General features: G+C 44.3%; 1 protein-coding gene across 1 annotated transcript; it reads left to right on the top strand.

Annotated features, from left to right (window-relative positions):
- Window positions 1–540: 540 nt before the first annotated feature.
- On the top strand, window positions 541–22,112 carry LOC142750405 (uncharacterized). Its single transcript, XM_075859408.1, has 4 exons — window positions 541–963; window positions 1,168–1,321; window positions 1,437–1,602; window positions 21,909–22,112. Exons 1-4 carry the CDS (start codon window positions 780–782, stop codon window positions 22,110–22,112), a joined length of 708 nt encoding a protein of 235 aa, XP_075715523.1. The 5' UTR covers window positions 541–779.
- Window positions 22,113–23,250: the final 1,138 nt, after the last annotated feature.

The raw sequence follows: 23,250 nt of genomic DNA, 5'->3' as shown, positions 1-23,250 counted from the left end.
ATATCAACCCGATTAACCTCTCTCACTTTTCATGCCACTTTAAAAAAGTGGTGAGACAAGCCCACAACATCATACAGTTACAAATCATTGCGAAAATATGGCATGCGCCATAATATGCGACTATTTAACATCAGAAAACTAGCGTAAAGCCATTCATAAATTAACCCCATTGCATTATTCTGTTCTTAATAGTAGTCAAGGTACATGGTTAATGCAACACACGATGTTGATGTTAAGGTAAACCGGTCAACAAATGGAGCTAAATAAAACTTAAAATCAGAGTCCAGTTCTGTGTTTATGAGAGTTACACCTCCAATACTAGCTAACCAAGCATTTTCTATCACTACAGTATATATGAACTGATATTGCATTGTATAAGGCCTCGTTTACACGAGCGTACTATACGCGCGTGCGACGCGCGTGCTTTTCACGCGTGTCGTACGCACCTATAATAGTCTATGGGGCTGTTTAGACGATGCGTGAATTTTGCGCAGTGCGCGTGCGTTGCGTAAAACTCACGACATGTTCTAAAATCGTGCGTTTTTCGCGCATCACGCACCCATTGAAGTCAATGGGTGCGTGAAAACAACGCATGACACACGGACGCTCCTGCGTTGCATGCGCGAAAATCACGCATCACTTGTTATGTCCATGAAAAACAGTCTATAAAGCTGGACAAAGCAAACAAAAACCAGGAAGTGCTTGAGTTTCCACTGCGAGTGGGCAGGGCTAGTGACTGGAGACTGTGAAGGTATCTTCCACTGTCAACATCTGCTGCCATGCCGCGTGGGATGGACGTGGAGCGCCTCCTCGTCCTGGTCCAGGGACATCCAGAAATTTGGGACACTCGCTCGGAGGCGTACCACAACCGGACGGCCAAGGAGGACGCCTGGGAGGAGGTGGCAAAGGAGCTGTTTGGCCAGGAGTGGGAGAGTGGCCGAACCCGTGACCGCAGTCGGTTGGGTGAGTACCAGGCATTTTCTGGCAAAGCATGACATCCCTTTTGAAGAACTGGGGCCCTGTATGTGTCTTCTGCGCATTTTCACGAGAAACTTTTGTGGAGCAGGCGCATCACCGTGTACCACGTAATTGGCAGTGCAGGGCCCTTAATTTAAAGTGAGAGGTCATAGGTCTGATGGCATGATATCTGTTTTTTAACTCCAACAGTCCAAGAGATCAAAACACGGTGGCGGAGCTGCCGTGACCAATTCCGGCGTGAAATGGGTGAAAGGGGACGCAGCGGGGATGGCGCATCTCGCAAGCGACCGTATATGTATACCCAACAGCTGATGTTCTTGAAGGACATCATGGAGATGCGCACGTAAGAGTTTCTGCCATTGCATGTGTCTAATGTGTGTTCGCCCATGTCCTGTTTGCCATCGTGTTGTTGTAGGCATTGTTATATATTCTGTTCTAACGTAATTTCCTCTTTCTAGAACCACAGACAATTTGGAGGATACCGCAGAAGAGACAGACGTGGGCGAGTCTCGGCCGGAACCTCCTGCTGCCCCTGTCCTGCCCCCTAGCCCAGAGCCGACACCCCTGGAGCCCACCCCTGGCCAGTCCGCACGGGCCGTCGCCTCTCCGGCAGAGGAGCGCCCCGTGCGTGCCCGCACTCGCCGGGCCCGTGCTCAACAGGCCTCCGCAGCGGGGCAAGTAGATGCCCGGGTCCTGGACTATCTAAGGCGAGCCGCTGATGAGGACGGTAACGACGCCTTTGGCCGAAGCATCGTTCCCCTCCTCCGGCTGGTCCCCATGGACCGTATGGGCCGTCTGCAAGCGTCGATCGTGACGTTGATCGACGCTTCCAGACCGCCCCACAATCCGCACGTGTGCTTCACGGCCATTGAACAGTGGCGCAGTACAGCCATGCCGGCCACCACGCCCCAGGTGCCGGGCCCATTCCACCCAGGCCCCCAGATGCAACGCCCGCATCCGTATATGCGCCCTATGGCTCCCCACTTCCCTGGCCCAACATACCCCGGACAACATCAGCACCACTATGCTGCCGAGGACCAACCTACACAGCTCCAGGTCCAGCATAGTGGTGCTGAAATGCAGGCCTATTCGTCCCCGGGCCACCAGTACCAACACCTTTAAGTGTGTTGGAGGCCAGAATTTGTGACACCACACTATTTTTGGGTGCAGGGATGCCAACTCGCCGTCCTGTTTTTGTGTTGGATCTATATTATACACCATGTTGGTGTTTTTTGTTTGTTGAAACATTTTTGGGCTTTTGCAAAACCCTGTATTAAAAACTTTAATGTTGAATGGTTATATTTCGTGTTGTTTTTCATTGATAGCCCTCCACACAATGTTTGGCCCACATTTCCTTGGCCTATACCCTCGCACACCTCTGGGATTTGGGTCCAATGCATACACACGTGATATGAGGTTTTAGTTAATCACTCGGGGTTTGATATGGTTTGCAAGAGGTGCGGACGTTTAGGTGCTGTCATGGGCCCCGAGGCAAACTATGTACACTAGCAATTGGCCTTTCCAAACTTTCGCCCACACAACATTCTATCTCCAGAAAGAAGGTTGCCAACTTTATAAAGTCCTGCTCAAACCCCGACAGATGTAAGGTCGCAGCCCGCGTCAAGACTCCTCTTGTTTTGCAAGTCCCTAACCCAACAACAACCACGAAAAAATGAAAACCCCAGCCCACATGTGACGTGTGTAGGTAAGCCGACAAACAACAGAGAACCCTTCAAAGGTCATCACGCACCCACGGTGCGGCTCCAGATCGACATTCCAAATATGCCGCCAAAGTATCCCTCATGCGAGGGCGGGATGAGAGAGATCGGCCGAGAGGAATAACCGGGACACTGAGGCTGCTGCCTGCATCTGTAAGGATATTTGCTGCATCAAAGGTAGCATCATTAATGCAGCAGAAGTTATGCAGACCGACACACAATTCTATAACACGTGTCACATTCTGCATGGACAATTGCATTGTCGTCCCAAAGACACGCCACCTGCGCGACATAATGCCAAAGCCACATTCCACACATCGACGAGCTCGGCAGAGGCGGAGATTAAGGTGCTAAACCTGCTTCTCCCAGCAAGCAGGGGTTGGGCCAGCTGGCCTATTTGTAGGCTGGCCTGGCATGAATCTCCTCTGCGTTTTTGACGCGCGTTGCAAACGCTAGTCATGCGCGCGTTTAAAATGCAACAACGCTGCGTATACGCAGGCAAAACGCAATGCCAACGCGCGCAAAACGCAGCGTTTTTTGCGCGCGCAAAACGCACACGCTCGTGTAAACGAGGCCTAAGAGTGAAATTACATGGCCAGGATAATGATTTCCACATACTAATATGATTTAGGGTATGTGCACACAGAGCTTTTTACAAACTGAAAATTTGCCTGCACGCCATTTGCCGTGTTTTTCGCTGCATTTTTCGCCCGGGGCCATTAGGCGCCGCAGTCAAAAATTCTACTAAAAATGCTTTCTCTACCTTCCATTGATGTCAATGGGAGGTCAGAGATGTAAACACCTGAAGATAGGGCATGTCGCTTCTTTTCCCGGGAGCCAGTTTTACCGCTCGCGGGAAAAAACATGCCTCCGCCTCCCATTGAAATCAATGGGAGGCTTTTTCAGCAGTTTTGTGGTGCGTCTCAAAAAACGTGTAAAAAAACTCCATGTGAACAGGGCCTTAATCATAATCTCAAAAGTTTAACATTTTATAAACAGCTTTTTTCCTCGTAGTTTGCATTATACTTTAAATTGTTTGCTTGAAAGGGCATCACCCTCTATTCTTATGTTTAATTGTCATATGGTATAATATATATATATTTTTTTGCATATATATAGAAAACAGCAGCACTCTATAGAAAGTCCCACTATAGCGGCGTGTGCAAAGCAGATAATCCTGATCCAAGGATTGTATAGTATATCAAAGAAAAATTTAGCAGCACTCCAAGTCTGCATTTGATTGAATAAATCACTTTATATTTGCTCCTATTGGAGTGCTGCTGAATTTTTCTTTAATATATATATATATATATATATATTAGAAAAAGAACACTGCGAATACCAATGTTCCCTAAACCACTAAATATGGGAGGAGGGCAAGAACACCTGTATACATATATATATGTAGGCTTAGTCCCAGTTCTACTACTCTGTATCTACTCTGCACATACACTCAGAACTGGGACTAAGCCTACATATATATCTGGGGATGGTAGGAACCAGCATTAAACTAATTAAAATCACCCAGGGCAGAATGGGAGGAGTGCAAGAACACAAAAAATGAAGGCAGTCACTAACCCCACATGTATGGATCACATAAACAACACAAAAGTTTGAACAGCACATTCCAACAAAATTATATAAAATGTGTATGCAGGTGTTCTTGCACTCCTCCCATATTTAGTGGTTTAGGTAACATTGGTGTTCGCAGTGAGCTGCTATTTTTCTACTGTATATTTGCAGTCACAGGTGTTCTTGCACAAATTTTATATCATTTTGTTGCAATGTGCTGTTCAAACATTAGTTTAATGCTGGTTCCTACCATCCCCAGATATATATGTAGGCTTAGTCCCAGTTCCGGGTGTATGTGCAGAGTAGGTCCCCACCTCACAGAGGTCGCCTTGTCGTGGCATATATATATATATATATATATATATATATATATATATATATATAAATGAAAGAAATCCCACAGCACTCCGATGGTTCCTTTTTCAAGCAATATATATATCTTATTTTATATGTTCACTGTTTCACAAACTGCAAACATATCAAATATTAAAATATTAAATATATGTTAAGGATCTGCCAGGCACAGCTTCTGTATCTACGCCCATAGGTAATCAGTCTGCACCTGCTTCTATGTCTGGGAGACTGACTCCATCTTCCACCACTCAGGATGGCAGGCTTAGGAGTGGGAGAGCCTATCATAGCCTGGCCAGACGGAGCTAGCTCCCACCCTCTGTCTATTTCTACCTGCCTTTCCTGTTCCTCCTTGCTTGTGATTCTTCTCGTTTGGTTTCCTGGCCCGGCTGCAGCTTCTTGATCTATTTGACCCTGCTTCATATTGACCCTGGCTTACTGACTACTCTCCTGCTCTGCGTTTGGTACCTCGTACACTCCTGGTTTGACTCGGCTTGTTCACTACTCTCCTGCTCTGCGTTTGGCACCTCGTACACTCCTGGTTTGACTCGGCTCGTTCACCACTCTTGTTGCTCTCGGTGTTGCCGTGGGCAACTGCCCCTTTTCCCTTGCTTTTGTGTACCCTTGTCTGTTTGTCTGTCGTGCACTTATTGAGCGTAGGGACTGTCGCCCAGTTGTGCCCCGTCACCTAGGGCAGGTCGTTGCAAGTAGGCAGGGACTGAGTGGCAGGTAGATTAGGGCTCACTTGTGTGTTTCCTTACCCCCGTCATTACATATCCATTGGAGAGGATACGGGCCTGAGGAGAGGACTTTGGTACCCGCCCGGGATGTTCACGCTGGGGTATTGGTCAAGAGGTTCCACCTTCGTTTTCCCAATAAACAAGGTACATCTAGAAAGGGTCCGGTGGCCCCTCATAAAAGGGGGGGTACTGTTAAGGATCTGCCAGGCACAGCTTCTGTATCTACGCCCATAGGTAATCAGTCTGCACCTGCTTCTATGTCTGGGAGACTGACTCCATCTTCCACCACTCAGGATGGCAGGCTTAGGAGTGGGAGAGCCAATCATAGCCTGGCCAGACGGAGCTAGCTCCCGCCCTCTGTCTATTTCTACCTGCCTTTCCTGTTCCTCCTTGCTTGTGATTCTTCTCGTTTGGTTTCCTGGCCCGGCTGCAGCTTCTTGATCTATTTGACCCTGCTTCATATTGACCCTGGCTTACTGACTACTCTCCTGCTCTGCGTTTGGTACCTTGTACACTCCTGGTTTGACTCGGCTTGTTCACTACTCTCCTGCTCTGCGTTTGGCACCTCGTACACTCCTGGTTTGACTCGGCTCGTTCACCACTCTTGTTGCTCTCGGTGTTGCCGTGGGCAACTGCCCCTTTTCCCTTGCTTTTGTGTACCCTTGTCTGTTTGTCTGTCGTGCACTTATTGAGCGTAGGGACTGTCGCCCAGTTGTGCCCCGTCACCTAGGGCAGGTCGTTGCAAGTAGGCAGGGACTGAGTGGCAGGTAGATTAGGGCTCACTTGTGTGTTTCCTTACCCCCGTCATTACATATCCATTGGAGAGGATACGGGCCTGAGGAGAGGACTTTGGTACCCGCCCGGGATGTTCACGCTGGGGTATTGGTCAAGAGGTTCCACCTTCGTTTTCCCAATAAACCAGGTACATCTAGAAAGGGTCCGGTGGCCCCTCATAAAAGGGGGGGTACTGTTAAGGATCTGCCAGGCACAGCTTCTGTATCTACGCCCATAGGTAATCAGTCTGCACCTGCTTCTATGTCTGGGAGACTGACTCCATCTTCCACCACTCAGGATGGCAGGCTTAGGAGTGGGAGAGCCTATCATAGCCTGGCCAGACGGAGCTAGCTCCCGCTCTCTGTCTATTTCTACCTGCCTTTCCTGTTCCTCCTTGCTTGTGATTCTTCTCGTTTGGTTTCCTGGCCCGGCTGCAGCTTCTTGATCTATTTGACCCTGCTTCATATTGACCCTGGCTTACTGACTACTCTCCTGCTCTGCGTTTGGTACCTCGTACACTCCTGGTTTGACTCGGCTTGTTCACTACTCTCCTGCTCTGCGTTTGGTACCTCGTACACTCCTGGTTTGACTCGGCTCGTTCACCACTCTTGTTGCTCTCGGTGTTGCCGTGGGCAACTGCCCCTTTTCCCTTGCTTCTGTGTACCCTTGTCTGTTTGTCTGTCGTGCACTTATTGAGCGTAGGGACTGTCGCCCAGTTGTACCCCGTCGCCTAGGGCGGGTCGTTGCAAGTAGGCAGGGACTGAGTGGCGGGTAGATTAGGGTTCACTTGTCTGTTTCCTTACCCCCGTCATTACAATATATATATGTGTCACGACTGCAGGGAATGTGGACCCACTGGACAACTCTGACATAACGGAGCAGCAGCTGGTCAAACAAAATGTCAATGACAGTCACTAGGGCGAGCGTACCTGGATAGTTGGCTTGTGCCGGACTGTTGGAAGCTGGCTTGTGCCTGACTGTCGGAAGATGGCTTGTGCCGGACTGTCGGAAGCTGGCTTGTGCTGGATAATCAGAATCTGTCTTGTACTGGATAATTGGACTTGTCTCGGATACAGGACATGGAAACTGTAGACGCCATGGACACTGGACATGGCACGGACACCGGAAGTCTGAAGTCGTCTCAGACACTGGACTTGACACGGACACCGGACACGGATACTGAAGTCGGCACGGACAATGGACTTGACACCAAACAGTGATACAGGATACAGGATCACGCTAGGGAACTTTTTCAGACCAACCGAGGGTTAGTCACAATATTGCTCAGGCAATGAGGAAGTCGGTAGAGTTCTTTTTAAAGTCCCGGGCGTGCTGGAATTGGTTAGGGGTGATGTTCCTGGTTCACGCACTGGCCCTTTAAGACCAGAAGGAGACTCCGACAAGGCTTCAGAGTACTGCAGTCAAGGCTTCAGGTAAGTGGAGAATGCCGGTAGTCAGCGACTGCGGGCATTACAATATTTTTTTTCTTTATTTGCCTTTAATTCTGCAGCGCATACGTTGTGGAAAACTATACAATGTCCAAAGGGAAAAATATTCCTCAACTCATATTTCTCAATTTCTTGCGGAATATTTCACCCATTAGCTTAATTTGTAAAGTTTGTAAATACAAAGCAAGTACGCCATGTTTTACTGCAGACTAAGGGTCTGTGCACGCTTATTTTCAGACATTTTTCGGGCCGTAAATGGCAGATGCCTCCAAACATCTGCCCATTGATTTAAATGGGAAATGCGGCTTTCTGTTCTGACGGGGCGTAGAAAACGCCCACGATAAAGAAGTGCATGTCACTTCTCGAGCCGTTTTTGGAGCCGTTTTTCATTGACTCTATAGAAAAACAGCTCCGAAAACGGCCGTAAAAACGCAGCGAAAAACGCGAGTTGCTAATAAAACGTCTGAAAATCAGGAGCTGTTTTCCCTTGAAAACAGCCCTGTATTTTCAGACTTTTTTGCTAAGCGTGTGAACATAGCCTAACAGAGTGATTGACAAGTCTATCTGTATGAGTGCGTATGCTGGGAAATTTGTCAATTAGCCTGTGTAGGCAGAGGAAGAGCTCACAAGAGGTCTACAAGTCATGTTAGCATGAAAATAGCTTTATACATAAAAATAATGAGTTGACAGAAAACGATTTATCCCCAAGCTATTATCAGTTTGTTTGTTTTTTAATCATATGGCTTATGTCATCTGAGACAATTTCCTGCACCATTGTAGGTTTCTAAACAGTTTTTAAGTTACAACACATTGATACATGAGTTCTAAAATGCTTTTATATTGAATATTCTCTAAATGGATTTTTTTTACATAGTGTTTTATGTTGCATATGAAACTTATTTTAGATTCATTTATCAACCTTCTACTTCCTGAATATGTTCTGTTTATATCAATTTATCAAATATCCCTGCTATGCTTAGCCTTGTTTGTCACTTTTGATTTAGTAGGTCTCATGCAATGTTTTGGGGAGGAGTTATAGATTATCAAATTATGGTGATATATATCAAATTCTCTGTCTGTGAAATTAAAAAAATCTGTCAGGCAAGAATTTATTAAAAAACAGTACTTCCTCCTAAAAGTAAACAATCGTGTAGATCAAAAAAGTGTGGTTTTTTGAAGTTTGCAAAAAATGCACATAATATCCAGTATAAAATAGTGCTAAATACCCAAGGCAACAAACTAGATGCTTTGTTTCATTCTTTCATTGTTCACTTGCATACTGATTGTTGAAATCAGAAAAGTTGCTGTAGGCAATAAGACTAATGTCATCATCAATAACTGTAATGCAGAACTCCACAGAGAAAAGTAGTGCTTCATATGGATGCTAGAATAAAGTATTAAGAAAGAAAAATTACACAATCAGACCATTGCAATGAAAACCTCTGACGTAATGATGACATCCGGCTGTCGAAAGGAGAATACGGTAGATGGAATTCTATGGAGACAATATAATGTTTAACCCCTTAAGGACAAGGCCTATTTTAGCCTGAATGACCAAGCATTCTTTTTCGTATTTTCCTCCCCGCCATCCAAGAGTTTTTTATTTGTATATAGTCATATGAGGGCTTGTTTTTTGCGGGATGAGTTATATTTTTTTGTTTTTAAATCAGATAATTTTTTTATTGAAGTTTCAAAATTATATAGTACAAAACATACTAAACAAACCCTATCCCAAACCCTCCCCCCAGGCACCGTCACAAAATTCCAAATTAGGTAGTATATAAAATAGAAATTGTACCAAATATCGAATACATTATTCACAAAATACAAGGTACATGGGACAGATCATTTTCCAAATGTCAAGTAGCTTAATCATGTACAAGCATGTATAATACAAAACAGATATAATATATGGCATATATTTAATCCTCTCTATTTCCCCCCTTCTCCTTATCCCACATCTATATAAATAACCCCAATACCGTGTAAAGGCTGGCGGTCATACAGAGTCCCTGAATAAATTTTATAATACAGATTCCATTACCCCTACCCATGGTCCCCATATGGATTCAAATTTTTTTAAGCATTTTGCGCTTTACATAGACAACCTTTTCCAATACAATCATTTTATTCACTTTTGCAATGAATTCGCTCCTAGTCGGCGGGGCGCCTTGTATCCAATGTAGGGCAATTCGTTTTCTAGCTATATATATAGCAACCTTACAATAGCCAACCGCTCCAAAGTAGAGGGTCCATAATACATCCCAAAACGCATTCCATAGGAGTCCCTTGCAACACCGGTCCATAGGCCTCTTGAATCACCTTCAGTACATCCATCCAGTACGTGGTTAACTGTGGGCAGGACCACAACATATGCATATGGTCAGCCTCCTCTTCCGGGCATCTGGGGCATTTCGAGTCACTCTTTACCCCAATATGAAAAATAAATTTAGGAGTCCTGTATACTCTATGGATAATATATAATTGAGAAAGGCGCCCAGCCTCACTAAGAGAAGTATTCGGAACTGCTTTCATAATATCTATCCATTGTTCTTCAGAGATGGGACCCATATCTCTTTCCCATTTTTTAGAAGCCATCAGGGGGTATTTATCAAAAAATTTACTGATCAACAACTGATAAATATGTGAAATAACCCCCGATGTAACACTCCCGGTATGTAAAACAGACAACACCCCATCTGCGTGTATTGCCAAATCCACCGCCTTCTTCTGGGCATCAAAAGCATGTCTTATCTGTAAGTATTGATAGAGGGAATTTCGAGGTAATTCAAACTCCTCTTGGATCTGTTGATAAGTTTTAAATACATCCTCCTGGAGCAACTGGGAGACATAAAGGATGCCTCTAGCTTTCCAACCCTCAAATCCTTCAAGAGAGAAGAATTCCGGAAGTGCCTTATTCCCCCATAAAGGTGTAAAAATTGTGCAAACCCCCATATCTCTAATAGCTCGGACTTTATCCCATACTTTACGCATTAGTGTATATGTGGGCGTATTCCTGCCCGCCAACATAGAGTGACCTGCCTCCAATACTGAGAATAAAACAGATGGTCCAAACTGTGCCTGTAGAATCGATCCATTGGATCCCTTTGATATAATTTCCCCCCACCCCTTAAAGTGCTGACATTGGGAGGCAAGAAAATATATCCAAGGGTTGGGTAGGGCCAGACCGCCGTCATGCTTTGCGCGCTGTAGAATTTCTAATCTAATTCTTGAGCGACCCTTCCGCCATATTAGGTCCCTAAAAAGTGCATTAATATAATAAAAGTTGCGTAATGAGATCCATACAGGGGAGTTATGTAAAATAAACAATAATTGTGGCATTAGGATCATCTTAATAAGATTGACCCTACCCACAACTGTCAGATGTAATTTACACCAAGCCATTATTTTCATTTTAAATTTGACCAGAAGGGGTTGCAAATTGAGAGCAACATATTCAGAAGGGGAGGTCGAGATCTTGATCCCTAAATATTTAAGATGTTTAACGCATCCTACAGGTACCCCATGCACCCCTGATATAGAGCACATTGAATCCACAGGGAGCAGATGGAATTTATCCCAATTTATTTTAAACCCAGACAATGCCCAAAATTTCTCAATTAGGGATATTGTTTCTGCCAGAGAGCTACCCATATCCCCCAAGTATAGAAGCATATCATCTGCATAAAGCGCTACCTTTTCTTGCACCGAGCCATACAAGAAGCCCTTAATATCATCAGACAGACGTATGCGCGCTGCCAAGGGCTCTACTGCCACGGCAAATATTTTTTAATTGCACCATTTTTGGGTGTATATATTATATTGATTAACTTTTATTAATTTTTTTGGGCTAGGAATTGAAAAAAAAAACAAATCTACGTTGTTCACTCGGCGGTTTAATTAATGTGTTAACTTTATGTGTTTACATTTTTAGTTTGGGTCGTTATGATCGTGGCGATACCAGATATGTATGTTTTTTATTGTTTTTATTTTACAGTTCTAGGAAATAAAACCACTTTTTATGAAAAAAAGTGATTTTATTTTAATTTTTAATGAAATATTTTTATTTTTATTTCTTTTTTAGTCAAACTAGGGAACTTTACAATGCGATCTTCTGATAGCAGATGTAATGCTTTGGTATACTTTGTTTTACACTGACAGGCAATAAAGTTTCTGGCACGGCCTACTTGGCATATAACCAGGGCAGGCGTTCGCGGCTGCCGATGAGTGACTGAGGGAGCCCCCTCTCTCTCTCTTAAATGCTGCAGTCGCTATTGACAGTGTCATTTAAGGGTTTAAACGTCCGGGATTGGAGGTTTTTCCAATCCTAGCCGTTGCAGTGGGAGCCCGGCTGCCATCACAGCGGTCTCCCGCGGTGATCGTGTGGGTACAGCTTCAATGCCCGCATGATCACAATCACGTACATGCACAGCGGAATGTACGAATGGTTGCCTTTCCATGCTGTGCATGTACGTGACTATGCGCTAGGGCGTTAAAAACCATGGACTGGGTAGAAGTAGTGCTTGAAAAGAAGAGCTAAAATCTTTTTCCACATGTGGCAACATAAAACATAGAATACAATAATGTTTTCAAAATACCACTTAGCAACTTGCATAAATTGTCATAGGAGCTGTATGGTCGGGTTGTTTAGCAGTTATACTTGTCCTCATATTAAACCAAAGCAAGGTACACCTTTAATTGGCAAAACAATGGCAATAAATCACCTTATGTCTTAATTCAGATAATGTAGCCACATATTGAAAAAAGACAGACGTTAAATCCTACTCTGCAACTCTGAAAGTAGTGGCACGTCTGGTGGTCTGGGACGTCAGAATATGTGGGTACCCCTAAACTAGTTTGAGATACACAGCCAATCATGGAGTACAACCACCGGGCCAATGAGAGCAGGCTGTACGGTCAATTTGAGGGCTAGGTGCTCTATTTGGAGTCCCTTAATAGTGCTAGTTAATAGTTGTCCGATTGTTAGATTCTGGTTCCTGTGTGATATCCTACTCTGACATTTATGCTCTGACGGTCTTGTTTGGCTACGTCTCTTGGATTCCCCTTCTGCTTGTTGTTGCTATTGGTTACTAAACCCTGGACTCTCTGACCATTCACCTGCCTTCTGATATATGCACCTGGCCCTGCTTCTGCCTTATCCTCTGGTTTTGTCACTCTTTGGACTGATACCTTGTAACACCTCTTTTCTGGCTCTTGATTACTTGGGGATTCCCTGCCCAAAAGCCACATCATCATATGGAAGTTGAAGGTTGAAAATCAGGGATTCCTTAGACTCTGCACCCTAGTTTAGCCAGTGCCAAGCTGACTGTGGGTTCTAACTGTCAGCAGGGGAACTATTCATAACAAATTGCATGTAAATAATTCAGTTAGTATTACCAAGCATAACAATTATCTTATCTTTTGTGGGACTATGCTGTGAATCACACCACCAAAGGGGTGGGGTTTATGCAGATTTTTTTTTCGTTCCTGTAGTTTTGGGACATTCTTTGGTAGAATGGGGCAGGGTTAACAAATGGGGACATTTATTCAAACTAGTATATAGGAAAATAATGTTTTATGCATTTAGCTATATTTAAGGGTATTCCCATCTTAGATAATTATGGCATATCTATTGGATATGCCATAAATGTCTGACAGATGCGGGTCTCGGCTTCCATAGAAAGAATTCACATGCGTGGCCAACTCTCCATTCATTCTCGTTCTGTATGCGGTGGCTGGCAGCGGCTGTGAATCCCATTCTGAAGATACTGTAGGTGTGGTTTCCAGAGCAGGAACATTGCCTGTAGATTGCTGCCTTATTATACAAAGGACCCCTTCAAAAATAGCAAATGGAATCCATATACAAATCCTCTACTTTCCTCTACTTTTCACTTTCCCTAATTTTAAGATATTTTCCTTTTTGTGAAGAACGCAAAGATGGGCTTTAAATAAAAGTAGAATTTGTTATACAGTTTCGTGTTCGGTTTCTGAGTTTATGTTTGAAAGTAACATGATTTAAGCTTTAACTTATTTAGCTTATGTTCACTTTAAAAATAACTTTTAATAAATAGATAGTAAATTTAAGGAGCGTGCTGATTCTTGGACTAGCATGATCACATATTAATGGCCTATCTTAACCATACACCCTCAATAACTATTAGTTTGGAGCACCCTTAAAGGGGTTGTCCCAGTATTAAATGTCATTGCAATATAATTTAGCATTAAAAATTAATTTGTTTTGTAATTTACTATATTCTCCGTATGTTACAAAAATGCTCCAGTTATAAAATATTGCCTTTACTTGATTATAATGGTGCCCCCTGGTGTTCAATCTGTATAGTAATGTGCACATCCTTCTACTGCGCTGAATAAGGTAGGACACACATGCTCAGTTTCACTCTCCAACTGCCACCAGCCAATAGAAAATGCCTCCTCTGCTTGTCAGTAAAGAAGTATAGAAGAATCTTTTACCCAGAAGCACAGCTCGTAGTGTGGCTGGAGACTTACTCAGTAAGAAACACCCAGGAGAGCCAGCAGTTTGCTTAGATGAAGAGAAAGCCTGCATACAGCACTGCTTACATACAGCGTTGAGCTCTCCCCTCTCCTGCTCATCCTTTCACTGTGTGTAAGCTGCAGGCTCTCCCTCTTATTGCGTTATATAGAGCTGGGCTCTCCCTCTAAAAAGAGGGCATTTGTAAAGCTTCTCCTAGAGCAGCGTTTCCCAAACAGTGGGTTGCGACTCCCTGGGGGGGTCGTGTGAAGAACTCTGGGGGGTCACGAGCCACTCAACGACGTCCCGGTTCCAACTGTATCTGCGTCCTCAGGAAGTAGATACAGTTGAATTCAATGCTGGAGCAAGGAGCTGACGGCTCCTTGCTCCATCAGTCACTAAGAGGTGAGCCAAGAGCGGCACGGCGCAGATAGGTATGATGTAGTCACGTCATCGCGCCTGTCACTCATAGCACAGACCAAAGGAGGAGAAGGATCTATTTCTATTAGGCACTATGGGGACATTATTCTGGGTATGGGGAGGGGGGTCGATATAGGCGAATACACTGAATTGGGCAGCTATGGGAGCATTATACTGTGTGGGGGCAGCTGTGGGAGCATTATTCTGTGTGAGCCAGCTATAAGGGCATTATCCTATGTGGGTAGCTATACTGTGTGGGGAGGCACTATAGGAGCATTATCCTGTGTGGGCAGCTATGGAGGCGTTATACTGTCTGGGGGCAGCTATGAGGCATTATACTGTGTGGGGGCATTATACTGTGTGGGGGCCACTAAGCGGTCATTATACTGTGTGGAGGGCCCAGTGGGTTGGTGCACACTCAGATGTGTCCCCTCCCCTGTGCTAAACCCCTAGTTACACCTCTGATGGCCACTGATGGATGGGTCACATGACCCACCATCAGCAGCCATGGTCGAGCCTCAGCGACGCACTTTAGCAGGATACCTTGGGCCCGCCCCCACACCCGGCCTGCACAATTAGCGTTGTTTTCAATGTTACAGGGACTTATTTTTCTAATGGAGCTGAGTACCAGCATCTTGCTATGAATAATGTTGACATACGACAGACTAAATGGAGCTAAGTACGGTAGTGGGGGATCCCAAACCAAAGTCTCAGCCAATAGTGAGTCCTGGCCTCAGAAAGTTTTGGAATCACTGTTCTAGAGAGTAGGCAATTGCAGTGAAAAATAATGATCTGCCTAAACAAGCTATGACAAGGAGGGGGAGGAGCTGTAGCAGAAATGACACACCCCTGAGCTTCCAGCCTGAAGAATATCTAGCAGAGCAATTATAGATAATGAATAGGGAAATCTCTAAATCCATGTAAGATACAGGGATGGTTCTAGCTTTGTTAGAAAGAGATTGTCATGCAGTATATCATGTCTGATTTTAATTATTTCATTAATTCTGGAACAACCCCTTTAACAGGGCCAGGACAAGGGGTAGGCGGCCACCTAGGACGCAGTCTTCTAACAGGGATAGGGGATCAAGGATTTATTTTAATAAGAAAAAATATTTGTAGCAATTTGATGTACATTACAGCAAGATTCCACAAAGGAGGAGAGAGTGTGAGATGTTGTGTGTAAATGTATGGGGTCTGTATGTATTTAGGAGTCTCGTCTAGAGTCTGTAATTATGTAGGGGGTCTGGGGTCTATGGTTATTTAGGGGTCTGGGGTTTGCAGTTATTTAGTAGGTCTGTTCTTGGGTCTGCATTAATTTTGCATTGTGTTCTGAGGTCTGTATATTTTTTTTTAGATCAGAGAGTCTGTATGGCAGGAGCTGCTAGCACTATTCTTACTGTCAATATGACGAAGAGTACAACATAACCAGACAGACCTCATTGTACATCAATGGGTTCCATCGTGCCACAGTGGTATGTTTCACACAATGGATCCGGCAATGCGTTATAGTTCCAATTATAAACGGAAACCACAACGCAGGAGTTTCATCCAGTCATTTCCACCCGGGATATTCCCAATAACCCTTTCGCTACTAATTACCCAATCTCTACCATTTTGAATTGACTCTATGACAGGGACGAAGGTTTGGATGCAATTTGACTTATCTAAGCAGGACACCAAATTGTCTTGTCGTGACCCTGCCCCTTAAAATGGTTGTCCAGGATTTAAAAAACATGGCTGCTTTCTTCCAAAAACAGTGCCACATCTTCCACAGGTTGTGTGTGGTCCAGCAGCTCAGCCCCATTCACTTCAATGAGAATGACCTGCAAAACCAGACACAGCCATTGAACAAGTGTAGCGCTGTTTCTGGAAGAAAGCAGCCATGTTTTGTTAATCCTGGAAAGAGCCTTTAATAAACCATCTTTTGATTTTCCCAAATTCATCAATAGCTGGTGAGTTTGAGCAGATGAAAATTACAACAATAAGGCCCCATGCACACGAACATGCTTTTGCGGCCGCAATTCCCCCGAAAACCTACAGGAGAATTTCGGCCCCATTCATTTCTATGGGCCCATGCACCCGACGGTGGTTTCCATGGTCCGTGCATGCCCCAGGAGCCTGGACCGCACAAACATGTCTTATTACGGCCATGTTCTGCGGTCCAGGCTCAAAGAAACTAATGGACGTGGCCATGTGCACGGCACGATATTTGCGGGCGGCTCGCAGGTTACACTCCGCGGCCGGCCGACCCACAAATCACGGCCATGCACATGGCTACGGTCGTGTGCGTGAGGCCTAAGGATTTTAATTGCACTGTGATTTACTGCAAGAGTAAAGTAATTTTAATACATTTTAAACTGAGTATGTGATTAAAACTAGAAAATATTAAATCTCACTTTAATCCACCAATTAGTAGAGGTGATACACAGATACCTTTGTACAATGTGTAAGAAGATATGTTAATTGACTAAAACAGGAACACAGTCATTTAGCTAAACAAGATTGTGAATCTTCCAGATGCTTCAAGGCCAGAAAGAATATCACAGCAAATAAGGCTGGTTTACATGCTAACATTTTTGGATCTTACTTGTCATCCAAATATGATAATTGCAAAAGCAATTTTTTGAATAGAATTTAACTCTTTAACGACCACCCACCATCTGTTACGACAGGCGGTGATGGCCATGAGTCTACAGCAACGTCTTTAAGCGTCACTGTAGAAAAGGTTAATGAGCGCTTCAGTTACTATCAGCCCCTGAACTTAGAGAAGCCTAGTTACGATCACAGCTGTGATCCCAGCTCTTTAACCCTTTGATTGCCGTAGTCCGTAACCACGACATGATAAAAGGGGACTCCCCTCTTCGATTGGAGACTAGGGCAACCCTCTGCAGTCAGCCCTGGGGACCTAGAAAGGACCCCAGGGCTGTCGGTTCAGTATGTCTGCTGTTAGACCAGTATATGTGTTGCCCTAGCAGCAGCCTGTGTCACAGTGACACAGTGTAATGTATTTGCATACAGGAGTATGCTAAACCATTATAATTATAATTAAAAGTTAAAGTTGTTAAAAAGTTATCCCTTCATGGCAAAAAATTTAAAACACAAAAATGTCCCATCAAAAAAACTCATTATTTAGAAAAAGTATACTTTATTGCCCATACATTATATATATATATATATATATATATATACATATATTTTTTATTATTTTTTTTTTAAACCTACACATATTAGGTATCTACACGACTGTAATAACCTGAATAATAAATTTAACAGGTTGTTTAGCATGAAATTTGAATGGGTTAAAAAAAATGACAAAAATCGCTTTTTCCTATATACACGCTGCAAAAATAAATGACATAACTTACGCAGTTAATTTTTTGAACCCCTAAATCTAATTTATCTCATATAAAATGAATAAAAAAAAAAAAAAATGATGGCTGCTGAAGCTGATAGGCAAAAACAAAAAAATTTAGCTGGCCACCCTCCAGTCCCAGGACAACATTTTAAATATGATGGTGTATCTGAAGTAATATTACCTGGTGCTGTACAGTTGCCCCCCCCCAGCCGTGTGTCCGCCCAGGGCTGCCATCAGGAATTTCTGGGCCCCATACTGCCAATGAGTCTGGGCCCCCTCCCCCCTCGCTATTAGGAGGGTGGGTGAAATGTAACGTTTTTTTTTTTCATTTATGCCCGGGCCCCTCACTGCAGTACCCCAAGTACCTCCCTGATGGCGGCCCTGGGTCCGCCATTTTAGGATCCCCTGTGTTCTGTCCAAAAATGGCTGTAGCACCTCTTAGACTACGAGTCTCTACAATTTCTACAATAGGATCTGCCTGAATACAAAATTGTAGCATGTCAGATTAATCTCAATTATAACAGCAGAAATACTCCTCAATTAAAAACTAATTTTTAGGGGTCGTTTAATAGAAGCGATTAGCAGTAGATACTGTCAAAATTTATTGTATCACACATAAATCCGTACCATATAGACCCCTCCCTATGTAAGTAATAGGGATGTGTGGTAGAATAATTGCAAGTCTGATAAGCTTTGACACAGAGATAAAACTCATGCTTTTCACATTTATTATCCAACAATAAACAAATCTCCTAGTTATTGATGGTGATATTTGTATTTTTAACCGTGAGCACCTGAATGGTGTCATTCAATTCGAAATAATATATAAAAAGTTGCCTATACGTATGGGCCTGTTCACAAGTTGGGCTTCCGTTTGGCTTTCTATTCATCTGTTCCATCAGAGGAACAGACAAACGGAAAGTAGAGTTTCCATTTGATTTTACCATTGTTTTCTTAGCACACTACGCTATTTTTTCAGTGAAAAAAACAAACGAAAACCTAACAGAACAGAGCCAATCTGATGCAAACTGAAAAAAAAAAAATATACCATTGAAATCAATGGTAAATGCAAACAGAAACTATACTTTCCGTTTGTCTTTCAGTTTTTCTGTTCCTCTGACGGAACAGAGGAATGGAAAGCCAAACAGAAGCCCAATGCAGATGAGAACAGGCCCTAGCAAAATGGCTTCATGCCCATGATTTCATTGTTGCTTCTTTAGAAAGTGGTGTAGCCCCCCTAGATAATTTTTTTTTAAAATTGGCAGGAAGGATGGGAAGGGGGGCATTCCAATAGGTACTGATCAGAATAATACCCCTGGAGAAAAATCTCTGCACCATGAATAATACAGTATTTTTATAAAAAGTAGAGTTACACTTTCATTAGCAGTCATTTAAAAAAATTAAAGTGACTTGACATTTACAACCCTATTTTATAATATGCCATATGGAATTCAGAATGAAAACATTATGATTTAAACTTCAACATATTAATATTGTATTTAGCATACAAATTAATTTGACTAGCCCCAGGGCCGATTCTAGCTTTTCTGCTGCCTGAGGCGAAAATTGAAAAGGCACCCCCCAGATGTCAATTGATATCCCCTGGCTGTCCTACATCACTACCAGCCTCCTTCAACTCTTGCGGATACGCCGTTGTCTTGTACTCCTGTGGCATGCGCGGTGCAGCGATGAAGCCGGGCAGATTACACATTACTGCATGGTGCGTGCCCATGAAGTACAATGGCAATGGCGCATCTGAGAAAGTTGGAGGAGACTGGTAGTGATGTACAACAGGGAGGAAGATGTCAATCGAGCATGGAAAGGTGGGTTTGGAGGCAAGACTATGTGACTCTTCAGAATACCGGCACCCCATGACCCTTTAAAGAGTAATTATCATATAGCGTGCGCCGTTTTAAAAGTTGATTTTATAGATTTTGCTGCATCTGAAAAAACAAAAAATACCTGGGAACGTTTGGAAATATTGTCAGGTCATGTATCACCGCATGGTGGCGGTTCCAGGGGTTAAAACTACCTGACACGTTGCACGTTGTCTCAACTGTGGGGAATGTGGACCCACTGGGCCACTCCGCCGTAACAGAGTAGCAGCTGGTCAAACGAAATGTCAATGACAGTCACTAGGGAAAGAGTACCTGGATAGCTGGCTTGTGCTGGATAATCAGAAGCTGACTTCTGCCGGACTATTGGAAGCTGGCTTGTGCTGGATAATCGGAAGCTGGCTTGCCCTAGATAATTTGACTTGTCTTGGATACAGGACAATGGAACTGTAGTCGCCACGGACACTGGACTTGGCTCGAACACCGGACAAGGACACTGAAGTCGTCACGGACACTGGACTTGGCACGGACACGGATACTGAAGTTGTCTCGGACACTGGACTTGGCACGGACACCAGACACAGATACTGAAGTCGTCATGGACAGTGGACTTGACACGGACACCGGATCATGATACTGAAGTCATCACGGACACTGTACTTGACACGGACACCGGACACGGATACTGAAGTCGTCACGGACACTGGACTTGGCACGGACACCAGACACGGATACTGAAGTCATCACGGACACTGGACTTGACAACGAACAACGATGAGGGGTTGGACACCAAGTATTTTAAGGTATGTTATGCAAGGTTGCTAGGTCTTCAGAAAGTCTTCTATAGTACCTGTATGCATTGCATGGATCCTTACATCAAGCATCATCTGTGATGCACTAGATTTAACTGCTGATAGGAATGGTTGGGAGGATGTCCACTGGGTCGCTATGTGGATCTGAGCTGCCATATAGGAGAGACTTCTGGGTAGATATGGTTGTCTGGTAGAAACTATATAAGTTCTATGAAGAACTTTAATACACGTTTCGGCTAAAGTCACCTGATGACTTCCCCTAGTGATAGTTGTACAACAGTGTTGTCCCCTAGCTAGTGACATTTGTAAGTTAAGGTCTTGCTCCCAGTTAGCCTCCTTCACAAACAAAACTGCAATTAATGACTATGTCATAGAAGAGTATAAGGTTGATATGATACCTGGACTATGAGGGGAGGAAACACTAATTATCTCAAAATTGGTGGGGATAATAGTCTTAGACGGCCCCAGTAATGTCTGTATAATGTTATTTATTTGTGCGAGACTGAAATGTTTAGCAGTGGGGGGATTATATTTGTCTAAAAGTTGTTGGAATGACAAGGCTCTGGATCCAGAAGCAAAATTCCGTAGATAATTTTTTTTAGAAAACTAAAGTGAAGCTCTAGTTTGGAGCCAATTTAAAGTTTAATTTTTACTTAAGAAAACTTGAGCAGAGTATCATTGCTGCTCTCTGCCGCTCAAGTATACTCAACACTCTCCGGCGTCCTGCTCGTCTACTGTGTCCTGGCCGACAATTCCCTGTTCTCCTGGGTTATACTGCTTGCGACTCTTTATCTCTTGAAGGGCCAGATTACGCCAATTAACACAGTTTTCCTGGATAGATAAGGCACCCCCCCTTTACTCAGTGCCTAAACATTTATGTACTATAGTCTAGCTTGCTAGTTCTATCTGCTGTTTGTACTATTGGATTTTCTGCCCTGACCTTCTGCCTGATCATCATGACGACCATCTGATGCCTGACCTGGCCTCTAACTAGGTTAACGGTCAGTGACTGTCTGCCACCTGCCCTGACCTGCGCTGGTACGGACCGTGCACCTAGTCAGCCTACCTACCCACCAGTCAATGGAGACTACTCTGGGGTTAGCGAACTATGGATTCTAGTGGCCAAGACCACAATCCCGTACTGAAGTCAAAGGGTGAAAATCTAGCAATCTGTTATGCCCGCAGCTGCGGACCGCTGACATCCTCTTCTTACCGGCAGCCGCAACCACAGGACTGTGCCTTTTCACCAGCATCTCCTTTCCCAGGGACGCTGGCGCGCTGTGCTCTCTGCTTTCTCTCCTCGTCTGTCCCGTTGGGTGACAAGCCTTAAAGGGCCAGCACGTGCACCACTAAAATTGTTCCCACCTATCCCTGCACAGTTTTGCCCTTATAAGGAATCCTGCCCTTTTCCCCAGTGCCTGAGCAATGTGGTGTCTTTCCCATGGGTTGTCTGCAAAGGTTCCCTAGCTGTATCCTGTATCCCGTATCCCCGTAACCATAATCTTTGTCCGGTGTCCGAGCCGAGTCAAGTGTCCGAGATGGGGGGGCGTGGCCTGGCTGTTGAGGAAGATGGACGTCTGAACATAGAGCTCCTGCACCCTAACGGCAAACAAAGATAACAAGACCTCTCAAACACTTATAAAGAATCTCACAGTGGATCCTCTCACTCCTAAGATGCCAAGGAAGAAGAAATCGGCGGCAAGACCGGCAAAACTGACGGACTTTTACCCCCGCCAGTCCTCCGGGGAGAAGGACGGAGAAGATGCGGACTCATCGACATCTGAGGCACCGCCAGAATACATTCAAAGTCGGAAACAGAGGACCCCCATACGTACCAGACACAGCTCGGAACCGTCTGGGAGTCCGGGGATGGGATTTCTGGCTAGGAGCCCTCGACGCCATGAGGCGGAGGTACATAGGATTACCAGAACAGGAAGACCGCAACGCTTCACTCCACGAGGTGCTGTCGGATCGGCGCCATCTTCTCCCCTGGGTGATAGCTCAGAACGTCTACACCAGCAACAACACAGGGCGGACGATCGCTTAGAGGAGGTAAGAAATCTTCCAATTACCACTAACAAACCCCTAACAGAGACACCTGATTTTTTGGGACACCTACCTGCATCCACAGACCCAGTAACAGTAGACATGATGAGAAACATGTTGCAAGCGTTACATCAGTCTCTGCACACTAGCCTGGCAGGCCTTATTCATCCACTATCTACTTCCATGCAAGAAGTGGAACAGCGAGTCCTGCACTTAGAAAACAAGATGGGAGAAGTTACCTCCTCTCATAATGAAGTAGTAGATGCTCACTATGGCCTGGCAGAAGAAGTTACTCAAATTAAAGCCAAAATGGCTGATATGGAGGACAGGTCGAGACGTAATAACGTCAAATTCAGGGGGATCCCTGAAGACATACTACCTCAAGACCTCAATAAATTTGCGCAACACTTTATCAAAAGCATGGTCCCGGAATGCTCACAGAGTGACCTGATCATAGATCGTATACACCGTATACCTAAACCGAAACATCTTGATGCAGATATTCCTAGAGATGTACTAGCGCGCGTACACTTCTTCCATATCAAGGAAAAACTGATGGAAGCGACCAGAAAGAAAGAATCAAAGAATAAGGAAAAAGGGGACCAACGGCGCTGCTAAAGTCAATGTCGAGGCAAAAGTTGATGATAAATGTTTAATGAAAGAGGCTACGCGTTTCGACACCGTACCGGCGTCTTCATCAGGCCAATACAA

This window comes from Rhinoderma darwinii, chromosome 3 (assembly GCF_050947455.1).
Source record: "Rhinoderma darwinii isolate aRhiDar2 chromosome 3, aRhiDar2.hap1, whole genome shotgun sequence".
Classification (NCBI taxonomy): domain Eukaryota; kingdom Metazoa; phylum Chordata; class Amphibia; order Anura; family Rhinodermatidae; genus Rhinoderma; species Rhinoderma darwinii.
This window is presented reverse-complemented; position numbering and strand designations above follow the sequence as displayed.

Bases quoted from the DNA above. Each gene is read 5' to 3' on its own strand.
- LOC142750405 (XM_075859408.1), top strand. From the start codon at position 780: ATGCCGCGTGGGATGGACGTGGAGCGCCTCCTCGTCCTGGTCCAGGGA. The intron at 964-1,167 runs GTGAGTACCAGG...TAACTCCAACAG, and splicing joins CCGTGACCGCAGTCGGTTGG to TCCAAGAGATCAAAACACGG. The intron at 1,322-1,436 runs GTAAGAGTTTCT...TCCTCTTTCTAG, and splicing joins GACATCATGGAGATGCGCAC to AACCACAGACAATTTGGAGG.